Raw genomic sequence first — 18893 nt, 5'->3', positions numbered from 1 at the left:
GACCGATGGATTACAGTTTCTTGTCTGGGTTTAGCAGTTTGCACCATTTGCTGATCTGCTGGGCCCCTGACAAAAACAGCCACTCCTTGCTTCATGCTTTCCACCATGAGGTTAGACAGATGAATGATGGGTGGGTGGCTACGGGGTTAGATAGATAATTGGATGGATGGATGGATGGAAAGCCGAGAGTCTCTTCCTTGTGAGTACGCTGCAGTCTCTTCGCTTCAAGAACCAGAGTGAGACTAGTTTAAACCAGGACTCTCTTTAAGGGCCATGATGGCTCCTACCAACTGGAAGCAATGAGTAGGCAGGCTGGGAGTGGTGTCCGCATCATGGGATGTCGTCTGGTAATTATGCATGATATACTACAGAAATGGACTCTCGGGAAAGTGAGGTGGAACGGATTTCCTGAGTGGAAAATTGCTGTGATGAGCCTATTGTACTTTGGGATTTGGGGGAGAATGGTTTTACCATAAGGTTTCTGTGGACTATTGTACATGTCCAGGAATAAATTCTGCTCCAAGTGTGGCTGCCTTCTCACATGCTCATAATACAAGAACCGGGAAACCCTCAGTGAGAGTGAAAGCAATGCTAAAAGGAAGCGCTCCCTTTTCCCCATTAACACATCATTAGCCTGTGGAAGTCAATGCCACGTGATGTTCTCGAGGCAAAAAGTTTAGGAATATTTGGCTAATAAAACACAGAGAGGAGACCTGTTTGCCTCCAACCTCAGCCCTCTTGCTTCAGGGTGAAAACCAATCTCTTTTCCCTGCTGAGACAAGGTGGGGGAGATAATATCATTTATTGGACCAACTTCTGTTGGTGGGAGAGACCAGCTTTTGAGTTTACACAGAGCTCTTCTTCTTTCCCTGCCAAACAGATTATTGCACCATTGCCCACTGTGTGTGGCGGGGGGGATGAGGTTGTTCCTGGAGTTTTGCTCTCGAGCAAGTGAGACTAGCTGCTGTCAGAGACCGGATACAGGTATTGCTGGGCCTGTGATCTCACCTGTCAGAGCAATTTTTTTATAAGTGCCATAGAGCCAAAGATACAGGCAAGTTGCTTCACTTCTCTGGGGCTTGTCTCCAGAGGGAAGTTATTCTGGCTTGGGGTAGGTGGTAAATTCAATGAAATACTCGTTGGGTCAGAAGGAGACACCCACTGTATAGCCCAATGGTTAGGGCACCTACTTGGGAAGGGGGAGATTTGGGTACAAGCCGCTGCTCTGAATCAAGCCCAGCAGGGATGTGAACCCGGAGCCCACCTGTCTGCAGCACCGTGAGCACCAGGCGATGGCGGCTGGCAGGTTTGGAGAAGGAATTCCATCGTGGAGCTGAGAAAGCTCCACCCAAGCTGCCCCTCTTGTGGGAAAAGCTTCAGGTTTGACGGCTCGGCATTTTCCGCAGGAAAAACTGTTCCGGCCAATACCTCCCGACCGGCCATCCTTGCCACAGCAAAACCCTGTTTCCCAGGAGCTGATCCAGTCAGTTTTCCTGTGTGGACAAGCCCGCGGTTGTGTCCTTGTCCTCCGGTGCATCGGTGCGGCTCCTGGCACGCGGAGGGACTGTGGTGCTAGGTCACTGGAAGCCGCATCTTCGTGGTGGCTGTGCCAGCCTGTTTCCCAAGAAGAAACCCCCAAGAGCCTGACTTTGATGGGCCCACTCAAAGGCTCTAGAAAGGACGCCCAGGCCAGTCGCATCAGGCCGTCGGTGACCGCGCAAGGGAACGTCCGCACAGCCTGCGGCAGCGCGTCTCAAGGCCCAGGTTTGCAGACTCCGGCTCCCGCTCAAAAGAGCTGCGCGTAGACGCCCCCTTAGTGGGCCGGAGCCATTAATTTGGCCCTGGGCCCAATACCAGGAACTTACAGACCAACTCCACCCCAGGGAGTTCCGATGCCCAGCCAAACAGGTCTGGCAGGTGCTTTGGGGAAGGGCAGGCAGAAAGGCATTTCAGCTCAGGCGGGTGTCTGTGGTGCAGTGCCTCTGGGAAAGCCAGTGAGAGGATACAGCACACCTGCACAGGTGTCGCCGCCCCGGCCGGGAGTCCTGGTTCTTTTGGCACCGTGGGAACTGGGCCGGCTCCAGTGGAGAGGACGCAGCATGGGGAACCGGGTCACCAGGGATGACTTTGAGTGGGTCTATACAGATCAACCTCATACAGAGAGAAGGAAGGAGATCTTGGGTGAGTCTGGGTTGGGTTGGTACCACCATGGCTCCTGTCTGGAAGGGGGATGGCGCTGAGGGAGGGGGATCGGAACCAGAGGCGAGCAGGAGGGGAAAGAGGGTCAGCGCTAGAACTAGGGACAGGGAGGAGGTGGGGGCCAGAACCAGAGAGAGGGAGGTCAGGACCAGAGGTGACAGGGACAGGGGGAGGGATGGGTCAGGAACAAGAAGAAGCAGAGAGAGGTGAATCAGAACCTATGGGGATGAGGGGGCCCTAGGGAGGGAGGAGGTGGGTCAGAACCAGGATTGGGGGAAGATGGGTCAGAACCAGGTGGGAACTGGAGCTACCAGAGAGAGAGGAGGTGAGTCAGAACCAGCCGGTGTTGAATATATTAGGCCAGGTCCACACTAAAAAATTGGCAACCCAGCCACGTTGCCCAGAGTTGTGAAAAATCCACCCCGCTCGGTGGTGTAGTTAAGCCAGCGTTAAGTTGACGGAAGACTTCTCCCATCTCGCTACCGCCTCTCGGGGAGGTGGATTAAATACAGCGACTGGAGCACCCCTCCTGTCGGTGTAGCTAGTGTCTACACCAGACGTGGGCAAACTATGGCCCGCCGGCCACATCCAGCCTGTGGGACCGTCCTGCCCGGCCCCTGAACTCCCAGCAGGGGAGCCTAGTCCCCGGCCCCTCCACTGCTGTCTCCCCCCACCCCCCGCCACCACCGCTCCCATTGGGCAGCGTGGGGAGCGCAGCTGTGAGCTCCTGCTGCTGCTAAGGGGGCGGGGAGCGGGGCGTTGGTAAGGGAGCGGGGGTCCTGGGGGGCAGTCAGGAAGGAGGGGGCGGTTGGATGGGGCGGAGGTTCTGGGGGGGTGGTCAGGGGATGGGGAACAGGGAGGGTTGGGAATGGGAGTCCCGGGGGGGGCCTCTCATGGGGCGGGGATGTGGATGGGGTCAGGAGGGCAGTCAGGGGACAGGGAGCAGGAAGGAGGTTGGATAAGTGGGTGGGATCCTGGGGGGCAGTTAGGGGTGGGGGGTCCCAGAAGGGGGTGGTCAGGGGACGAGGAGCAGAAGGCGGATAGGGGATGGGAGTCCCAGGGGGGCTGTCAGGGGGCGGGGGTGTGGATGGGGGTCGGGAGGGCAGTCAGGGGACAAGGAGCAGGGAGGGGGTAGGATAAGGGGGTGGGATCCCGGGGGGCAGTTGGGGGCGGGGGGTCCCAGGAGGGGGTGGTCAGGGGATGAGGAGCAGAAGGCAGTTAGATAGGGGGTGGGAGTGCTGGGGGGGGGAGCTGTCAGGGGCCGGGGGTGTGGATAGGGGTCGGGGCAATCAGGGGACAAGGAGCAGGGGGAGTTGGATGGGTCAGGGATTCTGAGGGGGGTGGGAAGTGGGAGGGGGCGGATAGAGGGCAGGGGCCAGGCAGTTTGGGGAGGCACAGCCTTCCCTACCTGGCCCTCCATACAGTTGCGTAACCCCGATGTGGCCCTCGGGCCAAAAAGTTTGCCCACCCCTGGTCTACACTGAAGCTGTGGTGGGGTAGCCTGGCCAGTGTAAACCAACCCTTCTAATCACAGGGTTAGTAGAGATGTGTAGATCGGTAATTGTTATGTAATTAACTCATCACTGTGCCTTTATCTGTGGGGCAAATCCATTATGCTTAGGGTGAGCATATTTCCCAAAGGGAAAAGGGGACACCATGTGGGGCTAGCCTGAGGTTCCCCCCCTCCACCCCATGTGGATCTGACCCAAGGCGCCCAGCTCACCTGAGCCCTGCCCAGGTCTGGCCTGAGCCGGTTGCCTGAGCCGTGCCTCCCCCCACGCGTGGTGCTGGCATCACCGCTCGCCCCCCCATGTTTCTCCGCACCCTGCTTTTTTGACAAAAGTGGGCATTTGTCTCGTCCCAAGCGTCATCAGTTGGCAACAGCAAACGGAACAAACGCCCCTTTTGCCAAAGGAGTCAGGATGGCCAGGAAAGTGCTTAAAAAAGGGACTGTCCCGGCCAAAACAGGAGGTGGGGTCACCCTAATTATGCAGGGATTAGTTTTTGCTTCGGCATGCTTTTGGGCGGGGAAGCGGGGGGTGCTCAGAGACTCTAGAAGCATGGAAATTGCTAAAGGAAATGTTACTCTGCTCCCCTCTCCCAGCGGTTTTCACAAACGCAGCTGCCTAAATCCACTAGGACTGTTGTGGCGCTTCTCCTGCTCCAAACCCCAGATCCCCACCACTTAAGCTTGTGGAGACTCCCCACCAGCACTTAGCAATATAGGCCCTAGGACACACAATAGCAGTTCTCATCCCATCCAGCAGAGGGCAACATCCACATACACTAGCCTGATCCTCGTTCTCGGTCAACTCCGCCCCTGCCCTTGGGAGAGGAATGGAAAAGATTCAGGTGACTTTAAGCCCTCTTTGTGCTCCCCATATTCTCTCGCCTCTTCCCTGGTGTCATTTAGTGCAACCTCAGGACTGCTGCCGGAATCCAAGCTCCACACCTGGTGGGGGTAGAGAATAACCAGCACTTGGCCTCACCCTGGATCCACCCCCTATGGGCCCTGGGGGCGAGGAGGGGCAGAGAATAGCTCCAGCACAGTGCACACACACACCCAATCCACACCGATATAATGAGCCGTGTCCTTAGGCCAGCTCCATACTGGCTGGGGCAGCCCCCTGCATGGAGGGGATGTTTAAGAGCTCGCGGAGCCGGCTCAACCCCCACGCCTCTACCCCAGCACAAAACGCAGGCCCAGGGTGACAATCAGCGCCTTAGATACCACAGTGATACAAAGCCGTGCGCAGGGGAGACAGAACTCCGCCCCAAATAGACCTGTTTGCAAATCCAGGGGCAAACCCCGCCTCAACTAATATCCCGCGGGAAGTCAGGGTAGAACAGCACCAACCTTCAGGGGCTAGGCGGCTGTAAGAGACAAGATCAAAAGAGCGGATGGATAGGGCCCTGCCAAATTCACGGCCGTGAAAAACGCGCCACGGACCGTGAAATCTGGACTCCCCTGTGAAATCTGGCGATTGTGGGGGGGAGGGGTGTCAAAGTATTGCCACCCTTACTTCTGTGCCGCCTTCAGAGCTGGGCAACCGGAGACCGGCTGCTGCTGGCCGGGCACCCAGCTCTGAAGACAGCACCCCACCACCACCACAGAATACCATGACCCCCCCTACAATAACCTTGCGACCCTCCCTTCCCTCCCCCCAAAACCTCCTTTTGGGTCGGGATCCCCACGTTTAAAACCCTGTGAAATTTCAGATTTTTTTTAAAAAGCATATGACTGAAATTTACCAAAATGGACCTTGAATTTGGTAGGGCCCTACTGATGGGGCTTGATTGTTTTTTTCGGGGCTTTGTGAGTTGACGGGCTGAGTTATCAGTCACATCGCTTGGGTCAAACTTTCTACATGGTACAGGGCCAGATGTTCCCAAAGGCCCAGCTGACGGGGTGACCATTTGGAGCCGGATTTCCTATAACATGTTAGGGATGTCTTACGGGGTCGAGGGCAGCAAAAGCAGTTGGCAGATTTAGAGGGATTGCGTCTCTGTTGCTCGGAAACCATCAGCTGTAGCGTCTATCCTGATCAAGGAAATCCGAGGACGCGAGAAACTGCCCCCGCGTTCCGTTCGTCCCCCCAGGACAGAAGATTTGACGCAGATCAATAGTAGTCGGGTTTGACACTGAGGTTACAAACGGTGCAGCCTCCTTTGCTGAGGCCAGGCAGACGGAAGGAATTTGAAATGTCAATTCCTTCCCTTTTTACCGGGGGAAGGTTGTTGGTTTATGCTGTGGCCTTTGGCTCCATTTGGAGTCCTGCAGAAGGGACCGTTAGATGAAAGCCAGAGAGGTCAGGCTGAGTTCTGCCGCTCTGCAGGTGTCAGGTGAAATCAATGTGAAACTTTGCAGAGGCATCGTGCCCTGCAACCTATGTCACCATTCTCCACCAGTGCTTTACAAGGAGAGGCCAGTATCATGAGCTGTATTTTATAGAGGGGGAAACTGAGGCACGGGAACCAAGTGACTTGACCAGGCTCGCCCAGCAGCAGAGGCCGAAGTAGACCCCAGCTCTCTTGAATCCTACACCCGGGCACACTGCCTCCCCGAGATGCTACCCTCCTCAAACTCGCTGACTGCCAGGCATTTTGTCCAGCCCTCGGACCGCTTTTGTGGCTCGGATTGAACCCCGAAACCCAGCCCAGACTCAGCCTGCTGGACTGCGGGCCTGAGGCAAAGCCCAGTGGGGTCAGGGCAAGGTTGTGTATTGATGGCACTGGGTGTTGAAGCAGGACCCACTGTGGCTTTTCTGGCTCTCTGCACAGGGCGTGGGTATTTGCATTCACCAGGCGCCTTTGCAGGTGGGGTGGGTGCTGCTGGCACAAAGGTGGCGCTAGGCAGCAGGGCCGGCTCATAGCAACGGGGCTGTGCACATGCCCAGGCAGGCTCTGCTGGTTGCCTGGGAGGCGCTGGACGTGACGCATAACAGACACCCTGCAGCGCCGGGCCAGATCCCTCCCGGGAGCAGCCCCGTTGGGTCAGCGGCATTGCCCGCCTGCACCAGGGAGGGGGAGATGTTCCAAAGAGCTCAGCCCGGAGACCAATGGAGAATTCCCTGTTCCTCCAATCCCGTGGAGACGTCCCTCTCCCTGCCCCACTGAGATGGATGGAGACTCCCCCCGCCACATTGAGAAAAATAGAAAATTCCCCCCGCCCTTCCGCGGAGAACAACAGGGAAGCTGCTGCATTGAAATCCCCATCCCTCACCCTATTGATGCAGTCGAGGCTGTTGGGGGGTCTGAGATAGGGTGACCGCACGTCCTGTTTTGGCCTGGACAGCCCCTCCTTTTTAAGCCCTGTCCCGGACGTCCTTTTTTGGCCAAACTGGGCATTTGTCCCATTTGCTCTTGCCAGTTGCAAATTGCTCTGATCAGTGGGCAAAAGCAAATGTTACAAATGCCCAAAAATGTGGTTTGCGCCCCCGTAGTGGGGCACAGAGGAACATTTGGGGAGGCCAATGGCAACACGAGGCGCTGGGCGGTGCAGGGCTCAGGCAGCCCCATGTGAATCCTGATTTGACTTTGGTAAATATGGGCACCCTAGTCTGAGGCCTTTTAAAAAGTAAGTGTGTGTGTGTGTGTGTGTGTGTGTGTGTGTGTGTGTGTGTGTGTGTGTGTGTGTGTGTGTGTGTGTGTGTGTGTGTGTGTGTATAAAATGATGGGTTCCAGGCGTATTTGTGCCCCGCTGAGTCTCCGTCAAACGCCATCTGCCAGCCCTGCAGATCTAGCAGCCGTCCCCAGCAATATCACTGAAATGCACCTGTTCCTGGGGTGGAACACGGCACTTCCTGCCCAGCAGGTTAGGACTGGAGGGGAAGAAGATGACATATTATATTGACGCTCCGGGGGATTTTTAATGGAGGATGAAGACAGTTAGCCCCGAGATCTGGGCTGGAATGCTTTCTGGCAGCGTCAGAGCAACTCCGCTATTAGTAAGCGGGGCTGATGCAGGGGAAAGAGCACCCCCTACTGGTTGCAATGGGGCTCCTGAGCCTGGAGACGGGGTCACCGCTCCAACACGCACACAGCTCAGCGCATTCCCCTGAGGTTGGGCCACGTTCACCTGCCCAGGGCAGTGGGAGGCCCTCGTTCTGCAAATTCCCCTATTTCTTCCTTCGGCTTTGGTTTCGCTACGTCAGGCCCGACTTGCCCAGTGCGGCAGCTGCATTCCTGCCCCTGATCATGCCTGATCAGGTTCGCGTTCCCGCCATTGAGCGGCTCGACAAGGAACGCCGATGGGTTTGGAACCGGAAAAACAGGGTGGGGGCCAAGCTGATCGTTGATTCTAACTTGGTATCACCCCTCAGCTGGGAGAGGCGGCGGCTGATTGCACTGTGTCACAGGGTGGCTGGCCCTCGGCCCCACCTGGGACACCTTCCCAGGTGGGGGGAATGAGTTTAGTCATGTGACGGAAAGGTCATGTGACGAACTCAGGCCAGATGTAGGGGTCTAAGGGAGCGTGCCATAGGAGCTGCTAATATTTTAGCGAGGGAGGGCCAGGAGCACCAGCGACTGGCTTGAGAGGTGCAGAGAGCAAAGGGACTGTCTGGGAAGGGGGGCCGGGGACTCCTGGCTCAAGGAGAACAAGCTATTTGAACTATTGAAAGGCCCAGCTGGGTGAAGGCAGCATGGCCAGCATGTTTATGGACGAAGGCCCCGATCCTGAGAAGGGAGCTAGACCCTTAAATTGGATTCCCTCCCCCACTCCAGCAGGGGCAGTGGAGTTTTTGAGGAGCCCTTTAGGAGAGGGAAACTGAGGCAGGGCACTGCAGCGGCACCGCAGGCCGTGAAGAGGTGCTGGGGAGGAAAACCTGTTTACGTTACCCACCCACTTTTGGATCTGATCAAACTGGTCAAAGGTCGGGGCCCTGAGGGTTGTTCCAGGTGAGAGGGAAATTGACAAGGGAGTCTGGTTCCTGGCAAAGGAACATTTAAAATCCGTATAGGAGCATGCGCTTTCGTGGGTGAATTCACTCATTCATGCTCCTATACGTCTGTTAGTCTATAAGGTGCCACAGGACTCTTTGCTGCTTTTACAGTTCCAGACAACACGGCTCCCCTCTGATACTTGACATTTAAAATCCGTTTCCCTGAACACAGGAGGAACAAAAGCCAAACCAAAAACAAACAGGAGGCAACTTCCTCATAGCATCAAGCTCAGGTTTCTGGTTCAGGCTGCAGATGTCTGGCCTTCCGCGTCTCTCTCTGGTCTTCCATATTGGGCTGCATCTCCCCCACCCGAGATCTCGACCCCCACCCCCCCACCACTTTTTACTAGGCAGCTGTCTTGTCCCAGAGGGCGGGATCTAGCCTGTGACACTGATTTAAAAATACCTGTCTCCGGTATTTTGATGCCTTGTTAATGCAAATGGATGAAGCTGGTTCAAAACCCGGCTGGCGTCACTCCCCAGCTGGTGTCAATCGGGTGTCGTTCCGTTGGAGTCAGTGGGCCAGATCCCCAGACATGTCTAAACCATCCCCTCCCTTGGGATCCAAATCCCCTTCAAAGTTTGGATCCAAACCCAAACTTCCCAAGCCTATAATGGGCTGAACCCAAACCTGCATCTTACGTCGCCCCCTTGTGGTAGAGGAGAGCCAGGAGTGGGTTGGGACGCGAATAAAGGGAATTTTCTGGGGGGTTTGGGTGGGGTTGTGTAAAGCAGCCGGGAGAAGGGATCTGCCGAGAACACCATTACAGCCAAATCCCGTCTCTTCTGTCCGGTGCGGGATCACACAGAGCGGAGCAGCTCTCTGGGTGTGAGCTCAGCTCAGGTCCATCTTCGACGTATTTCCAGCAGCACTTCTTGGAGATCAGCTAGCATGTGGGAGGACGTTGGTTAGAGCTGGTCGGGGAATTTTTTGACTGAACTTTTTTGCTGATCTCTCAAAACCAAAACTCTCTGGGGCAACGTCGGTTTCGGTAAAACTTGAGTCAGGAATTCCCGAGGTGAGACAGCTCCACCGCAGAGTTGTCACCAGCTTGATGGTTAGGTCACTTATTTGGGGATCTAGGTGATGCAGGGTCAAGTCCCTTGCTCCAGTGGCCAAGCTCAAGAGAGAGTTTAGATTCTGTAGAAGAGGGAAGATTCAGAGATTTATTATTATTATTATTTTAAGGCCAGCACAGACTGTTAGAGGAGAACCTTGAATCCTGGGTTTCTCCATATCCCAAGTGACTATTCTAACCGCGGGGCTGGCCCAGTGGGTCCGTGGGCTGTCGCCCTTGTGTAACTTCATAACAGATTTTGAAAGCTTTTGGTTTGGTTTGGTTTGGTTTTCCGATGTGGAATGCAAACAAATTTCCAAGCCTCTCAATGTTTTGTGAAAAGGGGCTTGTGTTTTTGCAGCCGGTCTTGCTACCGGTATAACAATAGCGGTTCACAAAATCAAACCACACACGCACACGCACACACCCACTCCCAACCAACATGTTTATACGGGCACATAACGTGCCCGTAGACAGATGGCCTTGAAAAGGTGACGTGAGCATAACCTGCTGCAGGAGCAGCTGCTTGAGTTTGCAGAGAGCCTGGGACAATTGCGCTGCAGGGTGGGATCTGCCCCGGCTCCACGGGAGCTCACTCAGAGGCCCAGCCATGGCAGTCCTTTAATGTGGAGGGGATGAACAAGTCCACTTGCCCGTTAAAGTAGGTGGGAGAGGATCGGGTTAGCAGCTGGGAGCAAGAGTTCATTCTGGCACCACCAGAGGGTGGGTTTATCACCACATCCCCACCCCTGGGGTATTCCCTGAGGACCCAGGGTTTTAGGTGCTTCGACTAAAACGAAGCTCTAACCTGTCTGCTTCCGACTGGCTGTTCATAACCAGAGCCTCACGGTGTCCTCTGTGTCTGGGGAACTCAGCGCTCAAAGGCGCGGCTTCTAAAGCCATAACTCCTGACCAAGAAGGAGCCCAGGCTAAGATAAATCTTAGATGCTGGAAACCAGGAAAGATTCATAGATTTTTAGGGCCACCCGGCCACCATTAGGTCTTCTAGTTTGACCTCCCGTATAACACACCTCTGTCTCAGTAAGGTACCAGTAAGGCGCCTCACAGTCTCCCCCGATACAGATGGGGAAACCGAGGCACGGATCCACAAAGGCATTAAGACTCCCCGTGCCCATTGATGTCAGTGCATAAAAATTCTTGAGGCTCTGGGCCTAGGGGACTTGCCCATGGAGTCTGTAGCAGAGGAGGGACTTGAACCCCCGTCTTGCAGCTTCTTGCCCAGTTTCTCTCCTAAGATTGCTCCCAATGCATTGAGCGCAATGGCTTGTGTAAGGTGGGACCGGCGTGCCATACCGCCACCAGCAGGCTGGATCCCAGCCCTGCCCTCCCTGAGCTAACGTTTCTGCGTCTCCTCCACAGCCAAGTACCCTGAGATCAAGAAGCTGATGGGTCCAGATCCCCAGCTGAAGTGGGTGGTGTCCCTGATGGTGCTGACCCAGCTGGTGGCCTGCTACTTGGTGAAGGACCTGCCTTGGAAGTGGGTCTTCTTCTGGGCTTACGCCTTCGGGGGCTGCCTCAACCACTCCATGACGCTGGCCATCCACGACATCTCCCACAACGTGGCCTTCGGCAACAAGGAGGCCAAGTGGAATCGCCTTTTCGGCATGTTCGCCAACCTGCCCATCGGGGTCCCCTACGCCACCTCCTTCAAGAAGTACCACGTCGACCACCACCGCTACCTGGCCGGGGACGGGCTCGACGTGGACGTTCCCACGGCCTTCGAGGGACGGTTCTTCCACTCGCCGCCCCGCAAGATCCTCTGGCTTTTCCTGCAGCCCGTCTTCTACATCCTGCGGCCCCTCTACGTCAACCCCAAGCCCTTCACCGGCCTGGAGGTGATCAACGTCGCCGTGCAGCTGGCTTACGACCTCTTGATCTACTCCTTGTGGGGGCCCAAGCCCGTCTTCTACATGATCGCCGGCTCCACGCTGGCCATGGGGATCCACCCCATCTCCGGACACTTCATCGCTGAGCACTACATGTATCTCAAGGGCTACGACACCTTCTCCTACTACGGCCCCTTGAACTGGCTGACCTTCAACGTGGGTTATCACATGGAGCACCACGATTTCCCCAGCATCCCGGGCAGCAGGCTGCCGCTGGTAAGAATCTCCCTGCCTGCAAGCGTCGGGCTGGAAGGGGCAGAAGCCCTGGGAAAATGGGCGGAGCCCAGCGGGGAACCAAAAGACCCGCCCCTTAAAATGGGGAGGGGCCACGGAGCCTGGAAATCAAGTGAATACGGGTGAGGTTGGGGTCAGTGCTTTAATTTGTAATGAAAGAGGCAGTGGGGCTTAAGCAGTGTTTTTAACATTCAGAACGGATGCGGCAAGCCTGGAGGTGCCGGGGCTATGAACTGCCAAGTCTAGAGGTGCCGGGAATCAGCCCCGGCACAAGTTAAGCGCTGGGTGGGGTGGGTCTGGATATGGATTGACATCCCCCAAGCCGGCACAGCCCAGATCCCAGTGGGGCGAGCTTGCCCCTCCGACTCCCAGGTAGGAAAGCAAACGTTGCTATCCGTGTGGGAACGGAGGCTCTTGGAGGGGGTCCTGGGTTGGGGTAGAAAAGTTCTTGGTTTGGGGGCTGTCTGTGTAGGGGAAGGCTTCTGGGAATCAGGCGCCCCGGGTTCTTTTTCCAGCTTTGCAAAGGGTGTGGGATCTAGTGAGTTAGAGGTGGCTCCTGAGTCCGCTTTCAGGGATGCTGTGTGGGCTAGTGGTTAGAGCAGGGAAGCCAGGCCTATGCCCGGCTCTGCGCTACCATGGGCAAATGTAAAGCGCATGGCCTCATCTCTAGGGTGCTTCCTCAGGCCTTGCATCATGAGGGACTTTGCCTCCCCGCCATGCTGTCCAGTCCCGGGCCATGTCTTCTCCTCACTCCTCTTGGGTCTGGGCCCTCTGGCCAAGTCCTGGAACAATTTACTGCCCTTCTGGGGTGCTCAGAGTCCCAGCTGATGTGCACAAAAGGGCCTTCTCCCCTCCTGGTCACCTTCCACCCCCTTGGGCTTCTCTTCAACTCCCCCTCCCCTTGTAGGACTTCTCTCAGGGCAGTGTCATTGCTCCCATTTTATAGCTGGGGAAACTGAGGCACCAAGAGGGGAAAGCCACTTGCCCAAGGTCACCGGTAGAGCTGGGAACAGAACCTAGATCTCCTGAGTGCCAGGTGACTGCTCTACCCACTAGGCCATACTGCTGCTCACATAGCAGCCCCCTCCCTCCTCAACTTGGCTGGCCTCCGTAGGGTGGATTCCACCCCTGTGCTGGTGCTGTTGGGAGGATTTAAGTGGTACCGTGTTGTCCTCCAGTGGGGAAGACATGCTACTGCACTCTGGTGTTTTGCATCTTCAGAGGCTGCAGACTTCTAATCCAGAGGCTCTCAAGCAAGGGGCATGAGCACCTTCCCTTTCTGTATGGATAAAGGGGGCCACAAAGGTGCGGCAGGGAATCCTGAAATTCATGGGGGATGCCCTGAAACTTTTTTCCAACTGTACTATGTGATTGGCATGGAAAAGGCTGATATAACTTCCGTCCCACCTAGCCTTAAATCCTGCTATGTAAGAATGACGGTTTCAAGGGTCACCTCTTGCAATCAGATCTCGAAACTGACTTTCCTTCATGGGACAAATGGCTGTGAGATAAAGCAGGGCCAGATGGTTGCATTAAGGAAGGATGAGGCAGTGGTTAAGGCACTTGTCCGGTTCTCAGAAGACCTAGGTTCAATCTCTTGTGATCTTGGGCGAGTATCTTATTCTCTCTGTACCTCCATTCCCTGAGCGTAAAATGGGGAAAACAGATGAGTGCGGGTTACAGCTGCTCCACTGAGGATCGGAGCTATTTCAGCCCCAAGTACAGATCCTTGGTTTTTTTAGCTCTGTCAATCCCCAGGTATGTCTGCCAAGGCAGAAGTGATGACAGTAGCACCTCACCTAAGGTAAATATATTATGGTAATTAGGGACAGATGAGTACGATCACGCCTCTTGGCCCTAGCAGCCGGCCAAAAATGTGGGTCTTCCAGGTTTTTCCAGGTAGTAAGAGAAATCAATGATAAAGTCAGGTACCTTTGAGGATGTCTTGTTTTATTTGCAAGGGATGTGAAATATCCTGTTTCCCTGAACCCAGCAGGAGCCAAGCAACAGGAGACAGGTTCCTTGCCCACAGCCCCAAGCCTCTTTCTAGACAGTACAGTGCCCAAAAGCTCTCTCTCTAGGCCATACACTATGCTTGTCCAGGCTGTGTCTGGAGCATCTGTCTTTCTGCATGCATCTCTGCTTGGCTCCCCCCCCCCCCACTTGTATTCAAGCAATATCAAATTAAACCCTCTTCCCCACAGAGTTCAAATTCATGCCTGCCCTTGGATGTGCCTTTGTTCTGGGCAGAGATTGGCGTTATTTCATAAAGGAGCCTAACTGCTTCTAATATCTCTTAAAAGAAGGGTGGTGGTTGCACCCAGCAGCTTTAAGATTTATAGGTTTAACCCAGCCATATGTGGTGTATTGTAAACTAACACTTAAATGTATAGCTTGTGATTTGAAGGGGTTTTCCCATCCCTGCTTGCAGGCTATGGGGTTCTGAAGGGAAGCGTGTGATCAGAGCAAGGCTGAGGTGACTTATGCCTCATTGTTTTCAGGGAGCAGCCTGTTTTGTCTCTCTCTGTTTTGGGGTGGGTTTTTTTGGTGTGTTTTGGATTCTCAGAAATAAAGCCGTGTTAGAGTGCAACCTTCCAGCCAGAGTATTTATGTTTTTATCTAACTTCTCCGTGCATATGCCATGAACGTGACCCCACAGAATGCTGGGCAGTTGTGCATCTCCATCTAAAAGTCCCAGGGCAGAGATTTGTGTTCACGGTCAGACCCCCGTGTGTCTCTGCTTCCAGGTGAAGAAGATTGCTGCTGAGTACTACGACTATTTGCCCTACCACACCTCCTGGGTCTGCGTCCTCTGGGACTTCATCTTCTGTGACTCGCTGGGGCCCTTTGCCCGCGTGAAGAGGAAGTACAAAGTGGCCAAGGCGGAGTGAAACAAGAGGGTCACCCAACAGAGCTCCCAGCTCTCCAGCCTCTCAGGGACGGGGGGAGGTTTGACATCAGGGGAGTTATTTATACCTGTTGCCTAATACCAGATGTGTACGCGCTTCATTTAAGGGTCAAATATTGTCAAAGACTCCACTGACTGAGACATGAGTCATTAGGCAGCCTCACTGGGCCACGGGAGCATGCCTCCTGACTCCTCGGCTGGTGTACAACTACCCACGCTCCTCCCAGCAACCAACACAGGGCATGTGGCCAATGGTACTGGGGCATGGCTGAGAAGGGGGTGTGGCTAGGGCATCTCCTGGGATCCCCAGCTGCTGCTAACAATCAGTGTCTATTAGACTGTGCCATGGACTAGCTTAGCATCCAGATGGCTTTCCTGCCACCTTCATTCCCCCCCACCCCAGACTTCTTATTAAATGGTCCCCAGCCAATCTGGAGCATCAGCTGGTACATGTACATAGGTATTACTACGGGCCACCAAAGAGAGCTCAAGTCTAGGCTGTAGGCCTGATTCCCCGCTCCCTCAAAGCGGTGTGAATCTGGAGTGACCCCCATTGAAACCAGTGCCATTGAACAGGCATAAATCAGGAATAACTCCACGGGAGTCAGTGGGGCTGATTCATGCCTCCCTCCCCTTGCCCTAGCACTGACGTAAATGAAACGAGAATCGGGCCCCGTATAAAATGTGAACTGTAATAAGTGCATCCCCAGATCTGCAAGAAAGGACCGTGCATACATAATGCAAAGATACAGCCCTACTTAATTAGTCATGTTCCTTATATTAAAAGTAACTCGAGGAGAAGCTTCTGTTGGATCTGTGCCTTTTTTAGCTCCTTTGATGGAAAAAAGAGACTGAAAAGATTTTTTTTTTTAACCCATTGGAATGTCAACGCTGGTTTGGTTTCTGCTGGAGGGCTGCTTGGAGGTCTCCAAGGTGTCGCTTGAAACCACTCCTGGAAAGGAAACGGAGCGGCTGGCAGTTTAACAAAGAGCGCTCACCTCCCACCCGTTTATTGGGTGCTTGAGTTTGTTGGTGTCAGTGGGGATCTGGCTGGCTATTTGCAAACCTCTGGTCCATACCTGTCTTGCATTAGCTCTGCATGTTTGCCGTGGTGGGATCATTTGCTTACAAGTGACGGGTGGGGTTTTGAAAGTGTAAATTAAGTTGGAGTTGTCAGATCTTGCCCAATGGTCTGTGATGGGATGTTAGATGGGGTGGGAGCTGAGTTCCTACAGAGAATTCTTTCGTGGGTGCTGGCTGGTGAGTCTTGCCCACATGCTCAGGGTTTAACTGATGTCGGGAAGGAATTTTCCCCCAGGGCAGATTGGCAGAGGCCCTGGGGGTTTTTCACCTTCCTCTGCAGCGTGGGGCATGGGTCACTTGCTGGAGGATTCTCTGCACCTTGAGGTCTTTAAACCACGATTTGGGGACTTCAATAACTCAGGCATAGGTTAGGGGTTTGTTACAGGAGTGGATGGGTGAGATTCTGTGGCTTGTGTTGTGCAGGTCAGACTAGATCACTGGTTCCCAAACTGGGGTTTGTGAACCCCCAGGGGGTTCACGAAATGTTACAGGGGGCTCTCGGGGAAAAAATTCCCTAATGGCGGACAGAGTTGTCCCTAGGAATCCCGGACAGCACAGGGCTAGCAGCCTGGAGACCCTGGACTTCCAAGAGCTAAGCAGATCAAAGCAAGCATATCTATCACACTGAGGAGATTTAAACGTCAAGATTCCTTATAAGAAATGGAAAGGGAGGTGGATATTTTTTGCTGTTTTTAAAATTAAATAGGCAGGTAGTATTGTTTTTAAAATTATTATGAAGAACAAAATTATTATTATTAAGCTTTGTTGTAACGTGCGTTGTTTGCCTGGACTACTCAAGACCTGAATGCTTGTGTAGGAGGAACTCTTTGAGTTGGCTTCTTAAATACCTTCCTGCTGTTTCAAATCTGATACTCCTTGATGAAACATAGGAGCCTTGTCTTATAACAGGCTTATTCAAAGTGATACCAGCTACGGAAGTGAGATCTTGGAAGAGTGTTGCCCGTTTTCATAATGTAATAAAAATAATGTAATTATAAATAATAAGTAATAATAAATCGTGTGTAGTAAGCATGTCATGAAAACAAATTTTATATTTCCAAGATCACTGCTTTTATCATTTATACTCAGATAAAGAAGAAAATCCCTGGAAATATTCATTTTTAGGAGGGGGTTCGCGAGATTTGACATTTTAGTGAAAGGGGTTCACAGGTTGTTAAAGTTTGGGAACCCCTGGACTAGATGATCATAACGGTCCCTTCTGACCTTAAAGTCTATGAATCTATCTCACTGTGAAAGGGCGGGGGGTGGGGGGGAGAGAAGAAGGGAAGATTTGATGTGGGAGCTGGGTTTTGTTAAAAATAATGTCTTATTTTATAGGGTCTTTCATCCTTAAGGATCCCAAGAACTTAGTGCTGACGTGTAGCAGCTGTTTCGTAGCACAAAGCTCTAGATTTCAGAGCGGGTAGTAAAGGAGTCCCACCTCTGGTTGAGATTGGTGGGCAAGTTTAGAGAGCTGAACGGAATTACGAGCGTGGGAATCTTGCCAGAGGCGTGAGCCTCTTGGGGGGGTGGGGGGGAAAGCACCCTGGCATTTTTAAGGATCACACATTAGTCAGGACATTGGGTTGAGATGGCAGCACAGCGCCCCCTAGTGCCATGCTGGAGCATTGAGGTCAGCACGCATTGTGAGGGGAGAGCGCCCCCCTGGTGAGTCACCCACCCTGCTCCCTGCAGCACAGCGCCCCCTAGCGCCACACTGCTCTGAGGGATTGGGGTCAGCGGTGACTGTCCACCTCCCTGCAGCACCATCCCCGGTTGTGTATTTATTTCTCCAAGTCCTGACCCATCAGCCGTCCTGCCGAGCTTGTGAGATCTCGACACAGCCACATTATCCCGAGCGGGTACGTCCAGCGGGCCCCTTCTACCATCTGTCACTCCGCAGGCCCATTTCAGGTCTGGAACGGCCAGCGCTGGTCCTCCCCTCGGTGGCACGGGAGGAGTTCTGCAGATGCATCAGTAGATATCAGATGCAACAGCAGACGCGGCCTCCAGGCCCGATCCGCGAGCCCGTCTCTGCCCCCCAACTATCTGCCCTTCCTCTCCCAGATTGTGTTGAGCTCTCATATTATTTCTCCCTAGGAACAAGAGGGCCATTGACCTGTGTTGAACTGCACGGGAGTCACAGCAGGGGCAGGCCGAGTGGTGTTTTAGACTGTCTGACTATGTGTGTGTGGTGCCGATCTTGGGGCATCGGACAAGGTCTCTTGGTGCTACCTTAATGCATGTAATAACACAACCCTGGCTTTGGGATACTGGTTCATTGGACTTTAGAGCCCTGGAATGAGCTGGTTGGTGTGTGTCTGTGTGCACGCCCTCTGCTGAACGGACAAGAATGGCCAAGACTCAGAGCAAAGACCCATCTATCCTCCTATTGTCTTCTGACAGCTGGTGCCAGATGCTTTAGAGGGAATGACCAGAGCAGGGCAATTATTGAGTGATCCATCCTCTGCCGCCCATTCCCAGTTTCTGGCAGTCAGAGGTTTAGGGGCACCCAGCGCATGAGGTTGCGTCCCTGAATATAGTGGCTGATAGCCATTGATGGACCTCTCCTCCAGGAGCTTCTCTCATTTTTTTTTTAACCCAGTTATATTTCTGGTCTTCACAGCATCCCTTGGCAAGGAGTTCCACGGGTTGACTGTGCGTTGGGTGAAGAAATACTTCCTTAGGTTTGTTTTCAACCTGCTGCCTGTTCATTTCATCGGGTGACCCGTGGTTCTTGTCACGGGCGCTGACTTTTTAAACTGCCAGGGGGTGCTCAACCCCTGGCTTTGCCCCAGGTCCTGCCCCCACTCCACCCCTCCCCCCAAGGCCACACCCCACTCTTCCCACCCCCACCCCACCTCTTCCTGCCATGCCTCTTCCCGCCCAGTTCTGCCCCCTCCCCAGAGCACCACATCCCTGCTTCTCCCCGTCACTCCCAGCCTCCCTGCACGCCATGAAACAGCTGTTTGTAGCAGGCAGGAGGCGGGGGAAGGGGCTGAGCCATGGGGCCACCGGCATGCAGGAGACACCGGGGTGGTGTGGTGGGGGGAGAACTGGT

General features: G+C 54.1%; 1 protein-coding gene across 1 annotated transcript; it reads left to right on the top strand.

Moving 5' to 3' along the window:
* Positions 1-1974: 1974 nt before the first annotated feature.
* Positions 1975-16865, top strand: LOC128826308 (sphingolipid delta(4)-desaturase/C4-monooxygenase DES2-like). The gene is made up of 3 exons (XM_054009556.1): positions 1975-2181; positions 11081-11823; positions 14589-16865. The coding sequence occupies exons 1-3, from the start codon at positions 2100-2102 to the stop codon at positions 14730-14732; spliced, it is 969 nt and encodes a 322-aa protein (XP_053865531.1). The 5' UTR covers positions 1975-2099; the 3' UTR covers positions 14733-16865.
* Positions 16866-18893: the final 2028 nt, after the last annotated feature.

The sequence above is a fragment of the Malaclemys terrapin genome, chromosome 20 (genome assembly GCF_027887155.1).
Source record: "Malaclemys terrapin pileata isolate rMalTer1 chromosome 20, rMalTer1.hap1, whole genome shotgun sequence".
Classification (NCBI taxonomy): domain Eukaryota; kingdom Metazoa; phylum Chordata; order Testudines; family Emydidae; genus Malaclemys; species Malaclemys terrapin.
The sequence above is the reverse complement of the archived record's forward strand: the minus strand, read 5'-3'. Positions and strand labels throughout refer to the sequence as shown.

Bases quoted from the DNA above. Each gene is read 5' to 3' on its own strand.
- LOC128826308 (XM_054009556.1), top strand. From the start codon at position 2,100: ATGGGGAACCGGGTCACCAGGGATGACTTTGAGTGGGTCTATACAGAT. The intron at 2,182-11,080 runs GTGAGTCTGGGT...TCTCCTCCACAG, and splicing joins GAGAAGGAAGGAGATCTTGG to CCAAGTACCCTGAGATCAAG. The intron at 11,824-14,588 runs GTAAGAATCTCC...CTCTGCTTCCAG, and splicing joins CGGGCAGCAGGCTGCCGCTG to GTGAAGAAGATTGCTGCTGA.